General features: G+C 44.4%; 1 protein-coding gene across 2 annotated transcripts; it reads right to left on the reverse strand.

The window, feature by feature from the left end:
- Nucleotides 1-3,273: 3,273 nt before the first annotated feature.
- On the reverse strand, nucleotides 3,274-18,834 carry MTRF1 (mitochondrial translation release factor 1). 2 transcript variants are annotated; one of them, XM_082234525.1, is made up of 10 exons: nucleotides 18,679-18,834; nucleotides 16,556-16,993; nucleotides 14,612-14,703; nucleotides 13,812-13,893; nucleotides 13,342-13,449; nucleotides 13,081-13,253; nucleotides 11,325-11,442; nucleotides 9,963-10,099; nucleotides 6,761-6,859; nucleotides 3,274-3,551 (listed from the first exon to the last, which is right to left on the reverse strand). In XM_082234525.1, exons 2-10 carry the CDS (start codon nucleotides 16,977-16,979, stop codon nucleotides 3,429-3,431), a joined length of 1,356 nt encoding a protein of 451 aa, XP_082090651.1. In that variant the 5' UTR covers nucleotides 16,980-16,993; nucleotides 18,679-18,834; the 3' UTR covers nucleotides 3,274-3,428. The 2 variants fall into 2 exon arrangements, with proteins under 2 accessions (XP_082090651.1, XP_082090652.1); XM_082234526.1 differs by lacking the exon at nucleotides 18,679-18,834 and having other exon boundaries at nucleotides 16,556-16,997.
- Nucleotides 18,835-18,999: the final 165 nt, after the last annotated feature.

Consider the following 18,999-nt stretch of genomic DNA (forward strand, 5'->3'; position numbering starts at 1 on the left):
AATATACTCCCAAGCCTCAGCAAAATGCAGAATTAACAATATGGATTCTAACACTATAGCTATCCAAAGAGGCACAAAACAAGGATGCCCACTGTCTCCCTTCTTATTTATCCTGGCTCTGGAACCCCTAGCAATCCGCATCCGAGCAGCCACAGACATCAAGGGAGTGGAAATAAAAGGCAGAACCTATAAATTAGGGCTCTTTGCAGATGACCTAATGGTCACAACACCAGACCCCATAAGCACAGCAACCTCCCTAACCAGAGAACTCAACACATTTGCAATGGTGTCGGGCCTACAGGTAAATTTTACAAAGTCAGAAGCTATGTGCTTCAACATCCCTCCGCACACCCAAAAAGAACTCACGAAGGTCACCAAAATAAAACTTTGCCACACCAAGTTCAGATACCTAGGGGTACAAATAACCAGAAACCTCAATAAATTGTACCTCCACAACTACAAGCCCCTGTGGCGACAAATTAACAAAGACCTAAAGAGATGGAACAACATGAACTTCACTCTCTCAGACAAAATAGCCATGATCAAAATGATCACACTCCCAAAACTAACCTACCTATTCCAAACCCTCCCAATCTGGATCCCTTCAACCCAACTTCGCAGTTGGCAGAGAAAACTACACTCTTTCATCTTCTCACATAAAAAACCAAGAATAAACCCCAAATATCAGCACCTCCCCACCTCAGAAGGAGGATGGGGAATCCCCAACATAGAACCATACTACAATGCCAACCAAATACGCCATATAATCCCATATATACTAGAAGATGAGACAAAACAATGGGTACACCTAGAGAAGGACACAATTGAAAACACCTGCACCACAGCATACCCACTCCTCCCAAACAAACTAAAGAATATTCCCACAACACTTAACAGGTACACACAGACCATGCTCAAAGCATGGAAAACACAAATAGGCAAACTATCCCCAACCCCATCCCCACTAATCCCCCTGGCGTACCACCCATTATTCCACCATGCAGCACAAAACCTCAAGATAAAAACCTGGCGAACCAAAGGCTTATATCGCCTAATAGACTTTTATAAAAATAACAAACCCTTGTCAACACAAGAAATACAAGACAAACTAGAAGACACCCAAATGCCCTGGTTAACACAACACCAACTACATGCCCTCTTAAACAACCCAACAGTAAAATCAGCAGCAACTAGGCCCCTGACAACCTTCGAAAACCTCCTCCTAACAACAAAGGGAAACGGTAAAGGGACGGTATCCGCAATATACAAAATACTACTCCAAAACCCCGCAAATCCCCTAGACGCAATCAAAAAACAATGGGAGAATGACATAGGCTATGAGATTAACCCCACTCAATGGACCAGAATGTGGTCTAAACCCCCCTTTAAATCCATATCAACGAAAAGAAAAGAACTCACACTGAAACTCACCTACAGGTGGTACCTAACACCAAGGAAACTAGCGCTAATACACCCAGGAACCTCACCAAAATGCTGGAGAGGGTGCACCTCCACAGGCACATACCTCCACATGTGGTGGGAGTGCCCCAAAATCCAACTATTCTGGACAACAGCCATACAAGAAATATGTAAAATAACTATGCAAGTAATAGACATCACCCCAGAATTGGCACTACTAAACATCTTCCAAGACAACGATGCCCATTTATACCACAAAGAACTCATAACCCACCTGCTCTCAGCAGCCAGAAACACCATAACCAGACACTGGAGAGACCTGTCAGGAGTAAGCATGGACCAATGGTACCAAATAGTATGGGAAACAGCCCTACTAGAAAAATTAACTAACAAACTGAAACTGACACGGGGACAAACAGAAGAAGACGCCTTCACCCCGGTATGGCTCCCCTTTATCACATACACAGCCCAACAGGACAGTGACAATAATCCACCAACAGCATACAAATCAATATGGCTAACCTGATCCAAAACACCCACCCACCCCACTCACACACAAAAACAAAGATCACCACAGCCAATCGCAAGCAAACAATCACACCCTAGGCCAACCCCAACCTCTCTCACCACCAAAGGAACACAAGTGAACAACACAAGCAACGCTGACACCAAACTCTACATACATTAAACATAATAGAAACACCGCCACCCGACCCCACCCCTATCCATCCTCCCTCCCTCCACCCCCTCTCTTTTTTCTTTTTTCTTTTCTTCTCCCCCTAATGCCTCAACAAATGAAACGGATTTGTAAAAATGTTATATGGAAAAAAAATACGAGGCACTACACTTCTGTAAAACAAGAAAATCCTGAATAAAATATATATTTTTTTTTAAAAAAAATAAATTAAAAAACCGAAGCAGGGAAGGAAGGAAGTCTGGGCGTGAACTTACGCAGTGTAAATAAGATGACACAAAATGATAATTGTAAAAGATTAAGTTTTATATATGTTTGTGAAAAAATCAATAAAAAGCATTTGAAGGGGAAAAAAAAAAGCAATGTGGGGCTGAGTGGGAAAGAGAAGTGGGAAGATAACAGAGAGAGAGAAGGGGGGCAGTAAACTTTCATTCCTTATGAGGTATGTGAGCGGTGCTTTTCCGTCAGCGTCACGTGGATGGGAGCCTTAGTTTTGTTGACAAAGCAAGAGATCAGAGGGAATGCTTGGCTGCTGTTGATTGCTTGCAGTTGCAGTGCCACCAGCGGACTCCCAGTCACATAGTTTCTTAAAGTCCTCTCTCTCTGGGATGTAATTTCTTCATGGGCGGGGTCGGGTTGCTGTGTCTTGTGCTGGGGGGGGGGGCATGTCAGGGAGAGTCTACCTGCCTCCACAGGGAAGCTGGAGAAGAAGCTTGTGCCGGGACCCGGAGAGGTTCCCTTGCGTGGCGATCTCCCTGCTGCTTCCCTGGGGACGGTGTGCTTTTCTCTCCCTCTTTTTCATTCCAAGCGGCTGCTGCTCTGCGCTATCCTGCGCATGGAGGGCCTGGGTTTTCTCAGGTGGTGCAGGAGTCTCCAGGAGAGCTCTCTTCAGCCCACCATGTTTCCTGGAAGTCATCAGTATGATGCCTACTTGACTGATTTCCCATTTTCTGCACACTACATGTTGCAGACTATATGGGCTAACACGCTAGCTCTTCCCTGGAAGCTGTGTCTCAACAGCTTGAAAACTGAGTTGCGTCTTCCATGGATAAGTGTGTGTGTGTTTGCCAGTCTGATTAGTCAAGCTGCACCCATCCCTTTAAAAATTTTATTTGTATGATTTACAACTATGGAGCCTGAAATAAAGCACCAGACAAACCTTTGTCTCTGCATGAAGTTCTACATGCTTTTATATGCCATTTGTTTAGGTCACAGCCATAAAGTCAGCGACAGTGATAATGAAATATTAAAATGCAGAACAGCACTCATACTTCTGTGAGGTTTGTTAAATTTTGCATCCATTACACTTTTCAAGTCAGGAGTCTGCTTGCAGAGATTTTAAATTGTTTTCCAAATGTTCCATCAGAGATTCCATCTCTGCAGCCTCTAAGAGTTTGCTGATTAGTTCATCCAGGAGTTTCTTCCCACTTAAGAATTCCTATTAAAAGATGGAGGGAAATAAAACACATTACTGTGGACTGAAAGGATCAATATGAGTTTGGATTACATCAGTAAGCAGCATATGGACATGTATAACGTTCATGGTCTACTTGTGAAGTTGCTTTCGGCCACATTAATTATAACACCCCTTCTATGTCGGATTCAAGTTCTCCTTTGCCTACAAAGCTGTAGCCAAAAATGGCACCACTAACATACATGAGAGAAGTTACTAACAGATTTTGAGAACCTGAAATCTGCAGATTCTGAAAAATTCTTGTGAAAAAATCCCTGAGAGGAAACCACAAAAACCACTCTGTAAGGACTTGGTGGCATGGGACACTGGCTGAAAGAGAAGAGAAAAAGCTGGCAACTGAGTGTGAGGGAGAATGGGATGGAGCAGCAGGAAGAGGAGGAAGGAAGAAGAACACAGATATAATAAGATAGAAATAAGCATCTCATTGTCTGTATAGTTCATTTCCTGGCTCACTATTTTAAAGCTGTTTTAAAATGTACCCAGGGACAGAAGAGACCACTGTCCACATACATCAATAGAATAAACAAAAGATTTTAGGCATAAGAAACATACTCCAAAGATCCCCAAATGAAGAAAAGCCAAAGCCACAGGCCCCTGAAGACAAAGCATGCTCAGCAGGCATGGAATTGCAGAATCATAGAACAGCAGAGTTTGAAGGGGTCCCAGGGTCCTCTAGTCCAGCCCCCTGACAGGGGGCCATCCCAGCTCTGCTTAAAAACCTCCAAGGAATGGTAGCGGAAGAAGTTAAAATTGAGAAAGGAATCAGGCAAGGGTGCCCACTTTCCCCTCTATTATTTATTGTGGTCCTGGAGGTCTTGCTGAACAGTTTGAGAAAAGAAGAGAAAGTCAAGGGCATTGTAGTGGGTTCAAAACAATATAAACTAAAAGCCTTTGCTGATGATTTGGTTCTAAGTTTACAGGATCCAGAGACCAGTGCAATTAAAGCACTGGAGATGATACAGGAGAATGGGCAGCTGGCTGGTTTTAAATTAAACAAGAACAAAACCAAAGTAATCGATAAAAACTTAGATAAAGATGAAAGAAAAACCCTTATAGAAAAAAACAGGCCTAGCATTTATGAAGAAGGTTAAATACTTGGGTGTGAATTTAACAGCTAAGAATTTGAACTTGTATAAAGATAATTATGAGAAAGTATGGAATGAAATAAAAAGAGATTTAGAGATTTGGTCATACTTAAAATTTTCACTTATGGGACGAATAGGTTAAGATGAATGTATTGCCAAAAATGCTGTTTCTATTTCAAACTTTAGCTATTATTGATAATGTCAAATGCTTTAAAGACTGGCAGAAGGCCCTGTCCAAATTTATCTGGCAAGGGAAAAAACCGCGAATTAAGTATAAATTACTTACAGATTCGAAAGATAGAGGAGGCTTTTCCCTAACTGATTTAAAGATATATTTTGAGGCTGCGGCCTTCTGCTGGATTAAAGATTGGATCAATTTAGAAAATGAGGACATTTTGGACCTAGAAGGATTGGATAATAGGTTTGGCTGGCATGCATATCTTTGGTATGACAAAATAAAGGCCCATAGTGGCTTTAAGAATCATATAATTAGGAAAGCACTTTTTAATGTTTGGTCTAGATATCAGGATCTTTTGGTAAGAAAAACACCCAAATGGATTTCACCAATGGAAGCGCAGGCACAAAAAAAGCTTAATATGGAAAATAAATGGTTGAGATACTCAGATTTATTGGTTGAAGATGGGGAGGGATTTAAGTTAAAATCATTTGAACAAATCAAAGACAAAGTAAATTGGCTTCAATATTACCAAATTAATGAATTATTTAAGACTGATAAGAAAAAGGTTTTGCATTTGAAAAAACCAAACTGGAAACGGAGTTGTTAGATACTAATGTTAAAAATTTGTCTAAAATGTATAGTTTGTTATTGGAGTAGAATACAAAAGATGAGCAAGTAAAATCGGTTATGATTGATTGGGCACAAGATGTGGGACATAATATAATGATGGAGGACTGGGAGAGACTTTGGAAGGAAGGGGTTAAGTTTACTGCATGTACAATGTTAAAGGAAAATATTATGAAAATGATGTATAGATGGTACTTAAACCCTGTTAAACTGGTGAAGATCTACCACAATTGTGATAATTTATGCTGGAAATGTAAAGAAAAGGAAGGTACTTTCTATCATATGTGGTGGACTTGCTCCAAGGTAAAAGACTTCTGGGAAAAAAATTATAATGATTTTTTTAAAATGATGAAATATACCTTTATGAAGAAACCAGAAGCCTTTCTCCTTGGAATAACAGGTTCTGAACTGCCCAAAAAAGATGTAAAATTATTTTTGTATGCCACAACTGCTGCACGGATTTTATTAGCCAAAAAATGGAAAACACAAGAAATACCAACGGTACAAGAATGGCAGATGAAGATGATGGAGTTTATGGAGCTGGCTGATCTCACCGGGAGAATCCATGACCAGAAAGAAGAGGAACACCAAGAAGACTGGAATAAATTTAAAGACTATTTGAATAAGTATTGTAATATTAAAGATATGTAACCACTTGAAAGAAACAATTAGGCCTAGGATTAAAATGGAATTAAATTTATAAATAAGAAAATGTATGATAAGGAAAGCTATGTAATATGATTAGGACTGTGATATGGTTTTTTGAAATTCTGATATTGGAAACTGCTACATATAATTACTAAGAAATTCAGATGGAAGTGATTTGAGGAAGTCAAATACTATGTTTATGAAGATGGATGGTACTTAATTTTAATTAATTAAGTGGTAATATGTTGTATGTATCTTTTTTCTCCTATTTTTTGTTTGTTTTTATTATTGTTAATCTTTTCTTTTTTTACTATGTTTATCTACTGAAAATAATAAATATGATTTGGGGGGGGAAATTAAAAACCTCCAAAGAAGGGGCATTCACCACCTCCCCATGAAGGAATGCAATGGCTGGAGCCACGAACAGAAGTGCCCCCCCCCCCCCCCCGCAACGGAGCCTCTTCTGAGTGCCACTGTAAAGGGGAAGAGCTGAAGCTGAACGGTGCAACATGCAAAAGTCCCAGTGAAAAGAGTATTGGGCAACAGGGTTTCCATGCACTGCTGAAGGGTCTTGCATTACTGGAGAAGATGGAGGCTCCAGGCCAACATGGGAGAACCCTTTAAGAGACAAATACCTTGATGTCACGGATTTCATAGGTAACCCTGTGGTCAGTGACTCGGTCTTGGTGGAAGTTATATGTGCGAATTCTCTCTGACTGGGCTCTTGTCCCCAACTGCAAAATAACATTTTGTTTTGTTTCACAATTTAAAAAATGTAATAATTAAAACATTTTTGCTATAGTCTCAGTAGCTCAGCATTTATTATTATTGGTCAATGTCTACACATTTTTCAACACTTGAGAATTTATTATGTTTAATTCAATTTATTAGTCACTTGCTACAAAAGGAGACTCCAAGCACAACATAAAATCAGAAAAAGAACAATACATTACAATAAAAGCCATAAAATAACCTATAAAGCCTATTAAAATATAGTACTTATTTTGTATGCAAGGTGACAATTCAGAATGCAGGTCTTAAAATCTAATTTACTCTTGCATTGTAGCTTTACTGTTTTCAATCTAGGTGCTTTATAATAGATAATTTATTATAATAACCTTATGAGATGAGTTGTAATTATTGCAATTATACAAGTGCAAAATGCATTCAAAGTCGCTCAAAGGCCTTGATCCTTGGGCACCTGCAGCAAGAGGCAGCCACCTTCCCCCAGGCCATAATCCCCCCAATCCTTGGTTTTCATTATTTTAAATAAAACTTTCTAGCGCTTGTAGAACCAAAGCTATAAGGCAAAATATGCAGGTATCTCATGTGTTTTGTGAGAAACTAATTTGGTCCTGCCATGGGTGAGATCCCATGGACAACAATACTAAAAGGAAAGGGAGTTCATGATGGCTGGGAGTTTGTTAAGAGGGAGATACTAAAAGCACAACGTCAGGCAATACCAATGAGACGGAAACATGGAAGGTGCCTAAAGAAGCCAGGGTGGCTATCTAAAGAACTTTTAACTGAATTAAGATTAAAAAAGGATGTGTACAAAAAATGGAAAAGGGGGGAAACCACCAAAGAGGAATTCAAACAAATAGCCAGCACATGTAGACACAAAGTCAGAAAAGCTAAAGCACAGAATGAACTCAGGCTTGCTAGAGAGGTTAAAAGCAACAAAAAAGGCTTTTATGGGTATGTTCGTAGCAAAAGGAAGAACAAAGAAACTGTGGGGTCACTCAGAGGAGAAGATGGTGAAATGCAAACAGGGGACACAGAAAGGGCTGAACTACTCAATGCCTTCTTTGCCTCAGTCTTCTCCGATAAAGAAAACAATGCCCGACCTGAAGAATTTGGAGCAAATGATTCAGCAAAGGAAACACGGCCCAGAATAACTAAGGAGATAGTACAAGAATATTTGGCTAGTTTAGATGTATTCAAATCTCCAGGGCCAGATGAACTGCATCCAAGAGTATTAAAAGAACTGGCAGATGTGATCTCAGAACCACTGGCAGTCATCTTTGAGAGTTCCTGGAGAACAGGCGAAGTCCCGGCAGACTGGAGGAGGGCAAATGTTGTCCCTATTTTCAAAAAGGGGAAAAGAGAGGACCCAAATAATTACCGCCCAGTCAGTCTGACATCAATACCAGGGAAGATTCTGGAGCAGATCATTAAGCAAACAGTCTGTGAGCACCTAGAAAGGAATGCTGTGATCACCAATAGTCAGCATGGATTTCTGAAAAATAAGTCATGTCAGACTAACCTGATCTCGTTTTTTGACAGAATTACAAGCCTGGTAGATGAAGGGAACGCAGTGGATGTAGCCTACCTTGATTTCAGCAAGGCATTTGACAAGGTGCCCCATGATATTCTTGTAAAGAAGCTGGTAAAATGTGGTCTTGACTATGCTACCACTCAGTGGATTTGTAACTGGCTGACTGACCGAACCCAAAGGGTGCTCATCAATGGTTCCTCTTCATCCTGGAGAAGAGTGACTAGTGGGGTGCCACAGGGTTCTGTCTTGGGCCCGGTCTTATTCAACATCTTTATCAACGACTTGGATGATGGACTCAAGGGCATCCTGATCAAATTTGCAGATGACACCAAACTGGGAGGGGTGGCTAACACCCCAGAGGACAGGATCACACTTCAAAACGACCTTGACAGATTAGAGAACTGGGCAAAAATAAACAAGATGAATTTTAACAGGGAGAAATGTAAAGTATTGCACTTGGGCAAAAAAAATGAGAGGCACAAATACAAGATGGGTGACACCTGGCTTGAGAGCAGTACATGTGAAAAGGATCTAGGAGTCTTGGTTGACCACAAACTTGACATGAGCCAACAGTGTGACGCGGCAGCTAAAAAAGCCAATGCAATTCTGGGCTGCATCAATAGGAGTATAGCATCTAGATCAAGGGAAGTAATAGTGCCACTGTATTCTGCTCTGGTCAGACCACACCTGGAGTACTGTGTCCAGTTCTGGGCACCACAATTCAAGAAGGACACTGACAAACTGGAACGTGTCCAGAGGAGGGCAACCAAGATGGTCAAGGGCCTGGAAACGATGCCTTATGAGGAACGGCTAAGGGAGCTGGGCATGTTTAGCCTGGAGAAGAGGAGGTTAAGGGGTGATATGATAGCCATGTTCAAATATATAAAAGGATGTCACATAGAGGAGGGAGAAAGGTTGTTTTCTGCTGCTCCGGAGAAGCGGACACGGAGCAATGGATCCAAACTACAAGAAAGAAGATTCCACCTAATCATTAGGAAGAACTTCCTGACAGTAAGAGCTGTTCGACAGTGGAATTTGCTGCCAAGGAGTGTGGTGGAGTCTCCTACTTTGGAGGTCTTTAAGCAGAGGCTTGACAACCATATGTCAGGAGTGCTCTGATGGTGTTTCCTGCTTGGCAGGGGGTTGGACTCGATGGCCCTTGTGGTCTCTTCCAACTCTATGATTCTATGATTCTATGATTCAGTCAATGTATGAAGTCATAGCAATGACTGAAACTCAGGGAGAGAAATCCAAAAAAGAAGGCTGCCGGGGGGGGGGGGACCCATTGCCTAGATTACTGGTTTGCTCACATATTGCAGGCCAACCTTTCCTGGTGAAGTGAATGCTGTCCCACAGAAATCAATTCAGGTACCCTGGATTTTTATTTAAATGTGATTGTCACTGACGAGCTTCAGACCTGCTTTGGGGTGATGTCAGAGGCTGAATCCAAAACCTCCTGCCTACAAACCCCCTGCTTACGGAGTGAGGCCAGTTGCAGAGCTCCCCCCCCCCTTTCCACCCAGGGAGCACTTAAGGGAAGCAGTGACCCATCTTCTCACCTGCCGTTTCCTGGCGCTCTGGCTCTGCCTCAGCTCTCTCTCGATGGTCTGCTGGTACAGCTTGTCTCTCAAGGTCCGCAGAGCAGTTTCTCTATTCACTTGCTGAGATCGCTCTTCTTGGCACTCAGTGGTTAACCCTTCAGAATTTTTAGAAAGCTTTCATCAGATAATCCCTGCCTGCATAAGTTTTGGAAATAAGTGACCATGTCTTGCAAATTATTCATGCTAAGCTGACCAGGCAGGGCTACTCCTCCCATTTGGTAAAATGGAAAATCCTGTGCTCCAAGAAACAAAAATGTACACAGACGCTATGAAGTTTAAGTTCCCATCTATAAACTTCTTATTTTATGTATTTTAAAACTATTTTGCTGGCATAATCACAAAAAATATTATCTATGAAAAATTATTTCCAGAAAAACAGAATCAAAGAATCACAGAATTGTAGAGTTGGACGGGACCCAATCCCTTCTAGCCCAACCCCCTGCAAGGCAGGAATCCCAGCTCAAGCATCCATGACAGGTGGCCACCTGACCTCCACTTAAAAACCTCCGAGGAAGGAGAACTCACAACCTCTTGTGGGAGTCTGTTCCACTGTCAAACAGCTCTTACTGTCAGAAAGTTCTTCCTGATGTTGAGTCAGAATCTCCTTTCTTGTAATTTACTATATATTTACATTATAACAAACAATAAATCTAGACAGATCCTTATGCCTTGGTCAATTTTCTCAGGTAGAGAGTCTGAGGAAAGGAGGGAAATAGTGTTGAAGAATCTCCAGCTGGCAGCTTGTTCTGGGCCCTGGAGGTGTTCCACTTTGGCCTATGAGGTTGTTCCCCCCAAACCACAACACACCAGATGTCGTATGTGACATCATGCAAGGGCAGGTGGAGGTGCGGCTGGTGGCGCACCGCCTTAAAGTGCGCCCCCAACTGTACCTGGGCAAGAGAGGCTTGGGCAGCGGCAACAAGGATAGGGATGATCCTTCAGACATTGTATAAGGAGATTTTCAAAAAAGCTTTTGATACAGTCCCTCCCTCAGCAAAAAAAACTTAGCAGTCACAGGATAAAGGAACAGGCCCTCTTATGGATCTGTAACTAGTTAAAGAACAGAAAGCAGAGAATACAAATAGATTATAAATAGATGGTGGTGGTGATGATTTTATTTGTACCCTGCCCATCTGGCTAGTTGCCCCATCCACTCCTCTAAGGAGCACTGTTCCCCAGGAATCTGCATCAGTCCTCTTTTTTAGCATAGCCACAGAAGACAGCCTGCGTATCACAAATTGAATACTGGTTCCTATATATTTGATGTGCATGTTTCTGTGAAAAGGGGAGCAAAGATAAAACAAACTATACAAGGGTTACCTGTGGGAATGTGTACAATTCTAACAGCACTGTCTGTTGTATTGACATGCTGTCCTCCTGCCCCTTTGGCTCGAAATGTATCTATACGCAAATCTCTTGGATCTATTTTAACTGTCACCTTGAGAGAGAGAGAGAGAGAGAGAGAGAGAACACTTTACTATCTTACACGGAATTTTATGGGGAAAGCCTGCGTCCATCCCCCCAAGGTGTTTGTGTGTGTGTTTTTTCCCCCTTCACCCTATTCAGAGAATCAGAAGAACTGCCAAAGAAGCCATGTTGGGGCTGCATGCATTTTTTTTAAATCCCTTTTTTGTTTTTGTTTGGTATGGTTATGTTTGGTTGAGGAGAAGTATCTTCTTCATCAGGGAGGGGAAGCTGTGGCTTGTGAGTTAAACCTGGCTGGCCAGACCTCTCCATTTTGCCTGCCAGGCCGTCTGGAGGAAGGCATGCCCACCCACCCCTTAAGGAGCTTAAAGGGATTGGCCAATTTTGTTCCTTCAATGGAGCAAGGCTTGAGTGCAGCATTTCCCTTTGCTGGAGAAGAGAGGAGACTGCCCCCCACTCACCAGTGCTGCTCTTTAATGCAGCCGCCCCCCGACCCTATCAGCCTCCAAAATGGGAAGTTGGGAGAAGCCACACAGAGCAGTTGCAGAACTCAGCTTAGCCGCACGTCCCTCTTCCTTTCTGGGGACAGCGCACACTGCCAAAGCAAGCAGCACCTCTCCTCCACCCCACAAGCATGGAGGTCCATGGCGAAGCTTTGACTTCTGGGTCACCCTCCCTAATGTTTGGGAAAGGGGATGCTAGCCTTGGCTGAGAGTGCTTTCAAAGTAGCACCTGGTGATAGGAGTCGTAGCGCACTCTGTGCCGCTCTTTGAAGCAGCCCCACAGTGCTCAGCCCTAGGCAGCACGGACCTCCTCCCACATCAGCTAAGGGGAATTTCCTGCAGGAACTGAACTTGTTCAATTGGGCTGGATTCCCAAATGCACGGCTAAAACGGAGATAAAAACCATTTTTAACCGCATGGTCCCTGCCTGCATGGTGCTTTGAAGTCCTGGCTTCGGGATGCCACTTGATTGACAGGTGGGCCTTTGGGAGATCTTTCCAATCTCTTTTTGAATTAACTGCCCTGAACAATTTCGTATCATCAGCAAACTTTGTCACCTCACTGCTCGCTCCTAACTCCAGTTCAACCAGTGTGGCCAATGGCCAGGGACAATGGGAGCTGCAGTACCCCACACCCCTCTGGTTATCCCTTGTGCCTAAGAGAAATGGGAGTAAAGCAAGCTGGCCTGGCCCATGGAGACTGGTGAATAGAATAGAATAGAATAGAATAGAATCCTAGAGTTGGAAGAGACCACAAGGGCCACCGAGTCCAACCCCCTGCCAAGCAGGAAACACCATCAGAGCACTCCTGACATATGGTTGTCTAGCCTCTGCTTAAAGACCTCCAAAGAAGGAGACTCCACCACACTCCTTGGCAGCAAATTCCACTGTCAAACAGCTCTTACTGTCAGGAAGTTCTTGGTGGGATTGTGCAGCTTTTCTTCCCTGTGCAGAGCTGAAGTAGCACCAGAAACCTACTAAAAAGACAGACACATGCACAACAGGCCCATCTCATGAGGCAGTTATGGGCACGGCTATTTCCCCCGGAACATCACGTAAGGTGGTGTTGTGGTTAAGTTAACAAACATTCTACTTAGAAACTAGCATTTATGGAGTTACACAGCAAGAGACACTGACTGAAATGAATACCTCATCTGGCTGAGGGAGGACAATCACGGACATGGTGCCAGTATGGATCCGCTGCATTCTGGAAGATAATCCTGTTTCAGGGATTCGCTGCACTCTGTGAGTCCCTCCTTCATATTTCAAATGCCTGTAGACGTCGTCTCCCAAAATACGAGCAGCAGCATGGTGTAGCCCACCTTTAAATACACATTACAGGTTGGGGAAAGGGGTGAAGGCAATCTTTAAAGTTATCTATGCGACTAGTATAACAGGCTACAGCCATACCGTAATCCGCTGGAGTGTAGTTCACAGTCTCAAAGGTCCAGCATTTGTAATCAGCGTAATTCCGGTACATGTCAAATACCTCTTTGGTAAATTGCTGACAAATGTCACCTGAAATGCAAGAGTTTTCTCTGAATGCCACTGAAATGTCAATATGAGCAGTGCTGTGCAGATGCTGTCACCATAAGGAGAGGAGCAGGCTGAGGGCCACCAGCCCAGCATCCTGGTCTCACAGGGGCCAACTTGTGGGGAAGCTGCAAGCAGGACTGGGGCCCAGGAGCAGCCCTCTCCCCTCCTGTCACTTCCAGCAACAGGTATTCTGAAGCACTGCCTCTGACTGTGGATCCCCACCACCACCACTAATAATTTAGCTTCGTTAAATCAATATCTAATATCTAACACAAAACAACTGATAAAAATGGAAAGCCCCATAACTAGGAGGAGGGTGGTTTTTATGTGGCGACTTTGCTGACCTCCAGTTGTCCTGCCAGATGTTACTTCTAACAATACACCACTGTCATCATATTTTTCTCTTGGTATCAAGATCTGGAAAATCTGAAAAATAAAATAGGTTTTTAATTCACAAGTACAAAGTGGAAAATATTATCAATGCTGATAATAGTCAGAAAGCAAAGTGGGGGGGGTTGATATTCAGGAGCAAGTTTACGCTAATGTTTTATGTACAGGAACACATAACCTACTTTTTCATTCACAGTATCATAATGTGAATCAGAAGTTTATGTGTAGGTATAGTTTCTCACAAACTAGGAAGCTTTGTGAAAATATTCAGAACACAGGCTACCACAGTACTACACTGCAGATTTAAATGGTTTTTGCTTCTGATTCTGAAGAGTATCCAGTGTGAGAGGCCAACACCGCTCTGTATCCTACAGAGAACCTGGCTCCCCTTCTTTTTCTGCCCCCCTCAGAGGCTGGATGGCTCCATCCCCAGCCCAGGCCATAGCTGCCCCTCCCCCTCCCCACCTCTCCCTCCCATAGTTAAGCCCAGCACCTGCACAATTGGAAATTGCTCCTTGTGAGCACAGCAGCAGCAGCAGCAGCCTGCTATGGAAGGGCTTGCGGGGGGCAGGGACAGTTTCAGCACCGTTTTTCCCTAGAGAAAAACTCCAGGCTGCTGGCCACATTGAGAGATAAATGGGAAGATACAACCTTGTTTTTCCTACACAAGAGTCTAGTGCACACTATTCTCCATACGTATCACCATTCAAACTGATTGCTGGATCAGGAAATCTATCCATGGTCCCCTGCTCACCTTTCGACACAGAGCGCTGATCTTCTGGTCAATAATCTCCTTTTCCTCTAGAGCAAGTTCTAGTAGTGGTTTCTCTTCTGAGCTGTTTAGCTCTAGGGATAAGTGGTTGAAGAAGTAAACATTCAGTAATCTTGTTAAAACAAACAGTTTGGGTGCATCTGCCTCATTTAATTTTATTTCACTTTTGTCCTTTGTTGTTCTGCGAACCATCTTGACACAGTTCCTGTAGACATGTGCTACATTCTTCCATCAAGGTCCAGTCTGGACTTAGATGGCAAATTTGCATCCATGCTCATCTAAAGACATTTGAGGCAGTGTGCCATGAAGGACACGGGGAAAACCTTGAAATGGAATTATGTAGCATATTTTTCGCTCTATAGGACACACTTTTTCCCTCCTAAAAAGCAAGGGAAAATGTGTGTGCGTCCTATGGAGCGAATGCAGGGGGGAGGCAGGCGGGAAAAGCCCCCAGGAGCCGCACACAAGCTCCGTGCGCTCTTGTGGGCTTTTCCCCAGGAGGGAGAAGGGACTGACTGGCTGCATCAGTCCCTTCTCCCACCTCGTAGAAAGGCCCGCAGGAGCCACACACCCTTTAAAGAGGCTTTTGCGAGAGGTGAGGGAATCCCCCCACCTCCCAGAAAAGCCAGGAGAAGCCGCACAGCCCCTTTAAAGAGCGCACGGCTTCTGCGGGAAAAGCAGGGAGAAGGTCTGGGAGAAGCGCACAGGCTGCACGCTTCTGTCCCCTTCTCCCCAAACTGTGGGCTTTTGCGGGAGGTGGGGGAATTCCCCCATCTCCCGCAAAAGCAGGAAGAAGGTATGGGAGAAGTGCATAAGCTGCCTGCAGCCTTTCCGCTGCTCCCAGAGCTGGGGGGGGGGGGAATCATATTTTTTCCTTGATTTTCCCCTCTGAAAATTAGGTGCGCCCTATGGAGTGAAAAATACGGTAATATCAGAATCGTAAGAAAGCAGGGGTTTTGGCTTCTGCTAAAAATGAAATTGAAGGGGTGTGTAGGTCAACAGGAGAGAGGAGGAACTAAATGAAAACAATAGGCTCTTTCCTTCCCCATAAAAGAGGGTGGTGAAAGCAGACAATTATTGCCCTAGTCAAATATTTTATCACTGTTTGCTGGGGAAAGGGACAGCAGCTTTTCTGGGCAAGCTACGTATCTTCATGTGGCTCTTCGAACTTTAGGATAGCATCCAGACTTTTTGGTCTCAATGAGCAGGGCAGGTAGTGGTAGCGGGAAGGAGATGAACAAACCTCCAGCCACCACCACTGCTCTACAACCTACTTCTGGGTTTGCAGCATTCGGGTTCCAAGTTGTTCGGGAACTAAGCTGTTCGAAAACCAAGGTACCACTGTACCATAGTTATGTTTGGATATCATCATGACAGATCCAAATAGTTACTAGATGGACAAGTAACTAAACAAGTGAGAAAAGTCAAACTATATTTTTTATTAGTTTACACAGATCTGATGAGCCAGTCGGTAACTCTTTCCCTTCCGAGTTGCTTCCTTCCTTGCTCCGTGATTCTTCTTCCCTGCTTCTCTCTCTCTCCCTAAACCAGCCCTTTCTCTCTCTGAGGAGCCAGTCAGAGCACACCGGGCTTCTCTCTCTCAATCCAGCGACTGACTGGTGTTGGACATGCCTGCTCTAGGGGATCCTTACTGAGAGATCTCTGTAAACACACTCAAAGAAGTACTTCCTACAGTACTTCCTCAGTGAATCCTGCAAATAGCTGCTGGTCCAAGCACACTGCTTTTAATGAACCCATGGATTTGAGAAGAAAGTGGGAGAGACTTGGAATGGCTTGTAAAGCCAACAGGTGAGGAGAAAGCTACAGAGAGTTGGTGGATGTCAGGGTACAATTGCTCTATTAGATGAAATTTAAGCAAAAGGTGGCAGGGGGAGGTGAGCTAAGCAAAACAGCTGCATAACTTACTTGAACAAAGTATCTCCAAATCTTGAAGTTCTTTTTCTGCCTCTTGAATTTCTTTAAATGTCACAGCAAGCGGGAACAGTTCAGCATGTCTCTTGCTCAGAGCTCTTCTTCTGTGTTCTTTTACTGAGCTATCACTCAGCAATTTCTCCATTCTTTGGTATTCTTGGCTTAAAGTCTGTAAATACGTTTGCAGTGCTTCAAGGTTCCAGAATGTTCCTGAGGTCTGGTGATATCTCCTTGGCCAGTTATTAAATGCTACAATAGGGGCAACTGTATTCCACAAATCCCAGCTGTGCTGAAAAGTATTCCGTTTTGTCCAACAAGTAGCTCTCTTAACAAGTAAAGGAAGATGACGCTGCTGGAGAGAGCAGTAATGCTGAACACGCAATGTTCTAAAAAAAGGAATTGTTTGGTGAGGTTTCATCTCAGGGTTCTAATCTTTCTGGAATGAAAAAGAAAGAAAGAAAGAAAGAAAGAAAGAGACTAGTATTGCTTTCCACTGCTTCACTTATATCAGTTTAACTAAGTGTCTGAACAACACAGTGGTCAGGATCCACCTAACAAATGCCATCCACAGAAGCCCCGCACCAGGGCCGTCAGGTGTGCAGTGGCGCTTTCCTTGCCACTGAATTCAAGCCTATAACTCATACTATAATGTTGAATACCATGAGATAGGTTACTAATATTTCCATTACATAAATGTGGCATGTTGCCAAAACACAGCCTGAGAAAAAATGGTGGTTCAGTGAAAAGTGTAGCCACTTTAATCAAAATAAATTATTGTTAAGGAAAAAATGATTAGTTTTCCATGTTTCTGGTATCATATCCTGTTCTGAGCATGAGCCAACAGGTTGTCTTAACATTAAAAGGTAAAAAAAGTAAAGGACCCCTGGGTGGTTAAGTCCAGTCAAAGGCGACAATGGGGTGTGGCGCTCATCTCGCTTCAGTCCGAGGGAGCCACCGTTTGTCCACAGACAGCTTTCCGGGTCATGTGGCCAGCAGGACTAAACTGCTTCTGGTGCAACGGGACACCGTGACGGAAACCAAAGCACACGGAAATGCTGTTTACCTTCCTGTCGCAGCAGTACCTTCCTACTTGGCACTGGTGTGCTTTTGAACTGCTAGGTTGGCAGGAGCTGGGAACATGACATACATAAGCTCGTAGGAAACTGCTCTGACAGGAATGGTTAGCAAATTTTTTACATAACATTTTACATATCTCATGCTGTTGAGCAAAACGTTTAAGATTTAAACACCGTTCAAAGGCTGAGCAATACTGCTCCCTACAGTTCTGAATGATCCTATAATTTCAGGGAATACCCAAGTTTCCCAGTCAGTAATTTCACTAACTACTTCCAGCATGGTAGTTGCTTCTGCAAACCGTAAGACAGTCTCTTCTAAGTTTAATTATAAGAAGACAGCTGACCATTGGTACGGACACAAATTCTAGTCTCCAATATCCTGTAAGTCTTTTAGCAAAGCGTCTGGCTCTGGCCCAAGCTGGCCAAGTTGGCAGGTCACAAGTGCTTAGTAGTAGTAGTAGTAAAGGTAAAGGGACCCCTGACCATTAGGTCCAGTCGTGACCGACTCTGGGGTTGCGGCGCTCATCTCACTTTATTGGCTGAGGGAGCCGGCGTTTCTTCGCAGACAGCTACTGGGTCATGTGGCCAGCATGACTAAGCCGCTTATGGTGAACCAGAGCAGCGCACGGAAATGCCGTTTACCTTCCCGCCAGAGCAGTACTTGCACTTTTGACATGCTTTTGAACTGCTAGGTTGGCAGGAGCCGGGACCGAGCAACGGGAGCTCACCCCATTGCAGCCAACCTTCTGATTGGCAAGCCCTAGGCTCTGTGGTTTAACCCACAGCACCACCCGCGTCCCGTAGTATAGTAGTAGTAGTAGTAGTACTACTACTACTATACAAATACTGCTACTACTATTACTATATAGTAGTAGTAGTACAGTAGCCGGGGAATAGGACTGCAGGTCCGCCCTACCTAGAGCACAGCCCGGGGCTCCCACATCCCAGCTGCAAGAGGGGCTGATGGGGAAATCAGGCGGCCATTTGTCAGGGGAAGAAGGAAGGGGGAGGCCGGGGCGCCGCTTCCGGGGCACCTCTTACTTGCCTCCGCTTCCCCGGCTCTGAGGTGGTCGGAGGGGGCAGCGCGGACCCCCCTCGCCTCCTGCCGGGGCGGCCCTTCCTTCGCCGGGCGGGCCCCACGCGCGCGCCTCTTCCTCTCGGGCTCTGGGGGGGGGGGGCGAGTGCAGGATGAGGCGCTGAGAGAGGGACACCCCCCCCCGCGCGCGCGCGCGCCCTTCCGCTTCCGCGGCCTCCGCCCTCTCCTCAGTCTCGGCCGCCGCTGCTGCTCCTCCGCCGCTCGCAGGCCGCCTCGGAGGGGGTCGGGGTCGGGCTGGGGGCGGGAGGAGCGGGCCGGCGAGGGAG

Source organism: Podarcis vaucheri (genome assembly GCF_965113315.1).
Source record: "Podarcis vaucheri genome assembly, chromosome: 8".
In the NCBI taxonomy this organism is placed as follows: Eukaryota; Metazoa; Chordata; class Lepidosauria; order Squamata; family Lacertidae; genus Podarcis; species Podarcis vaucheri.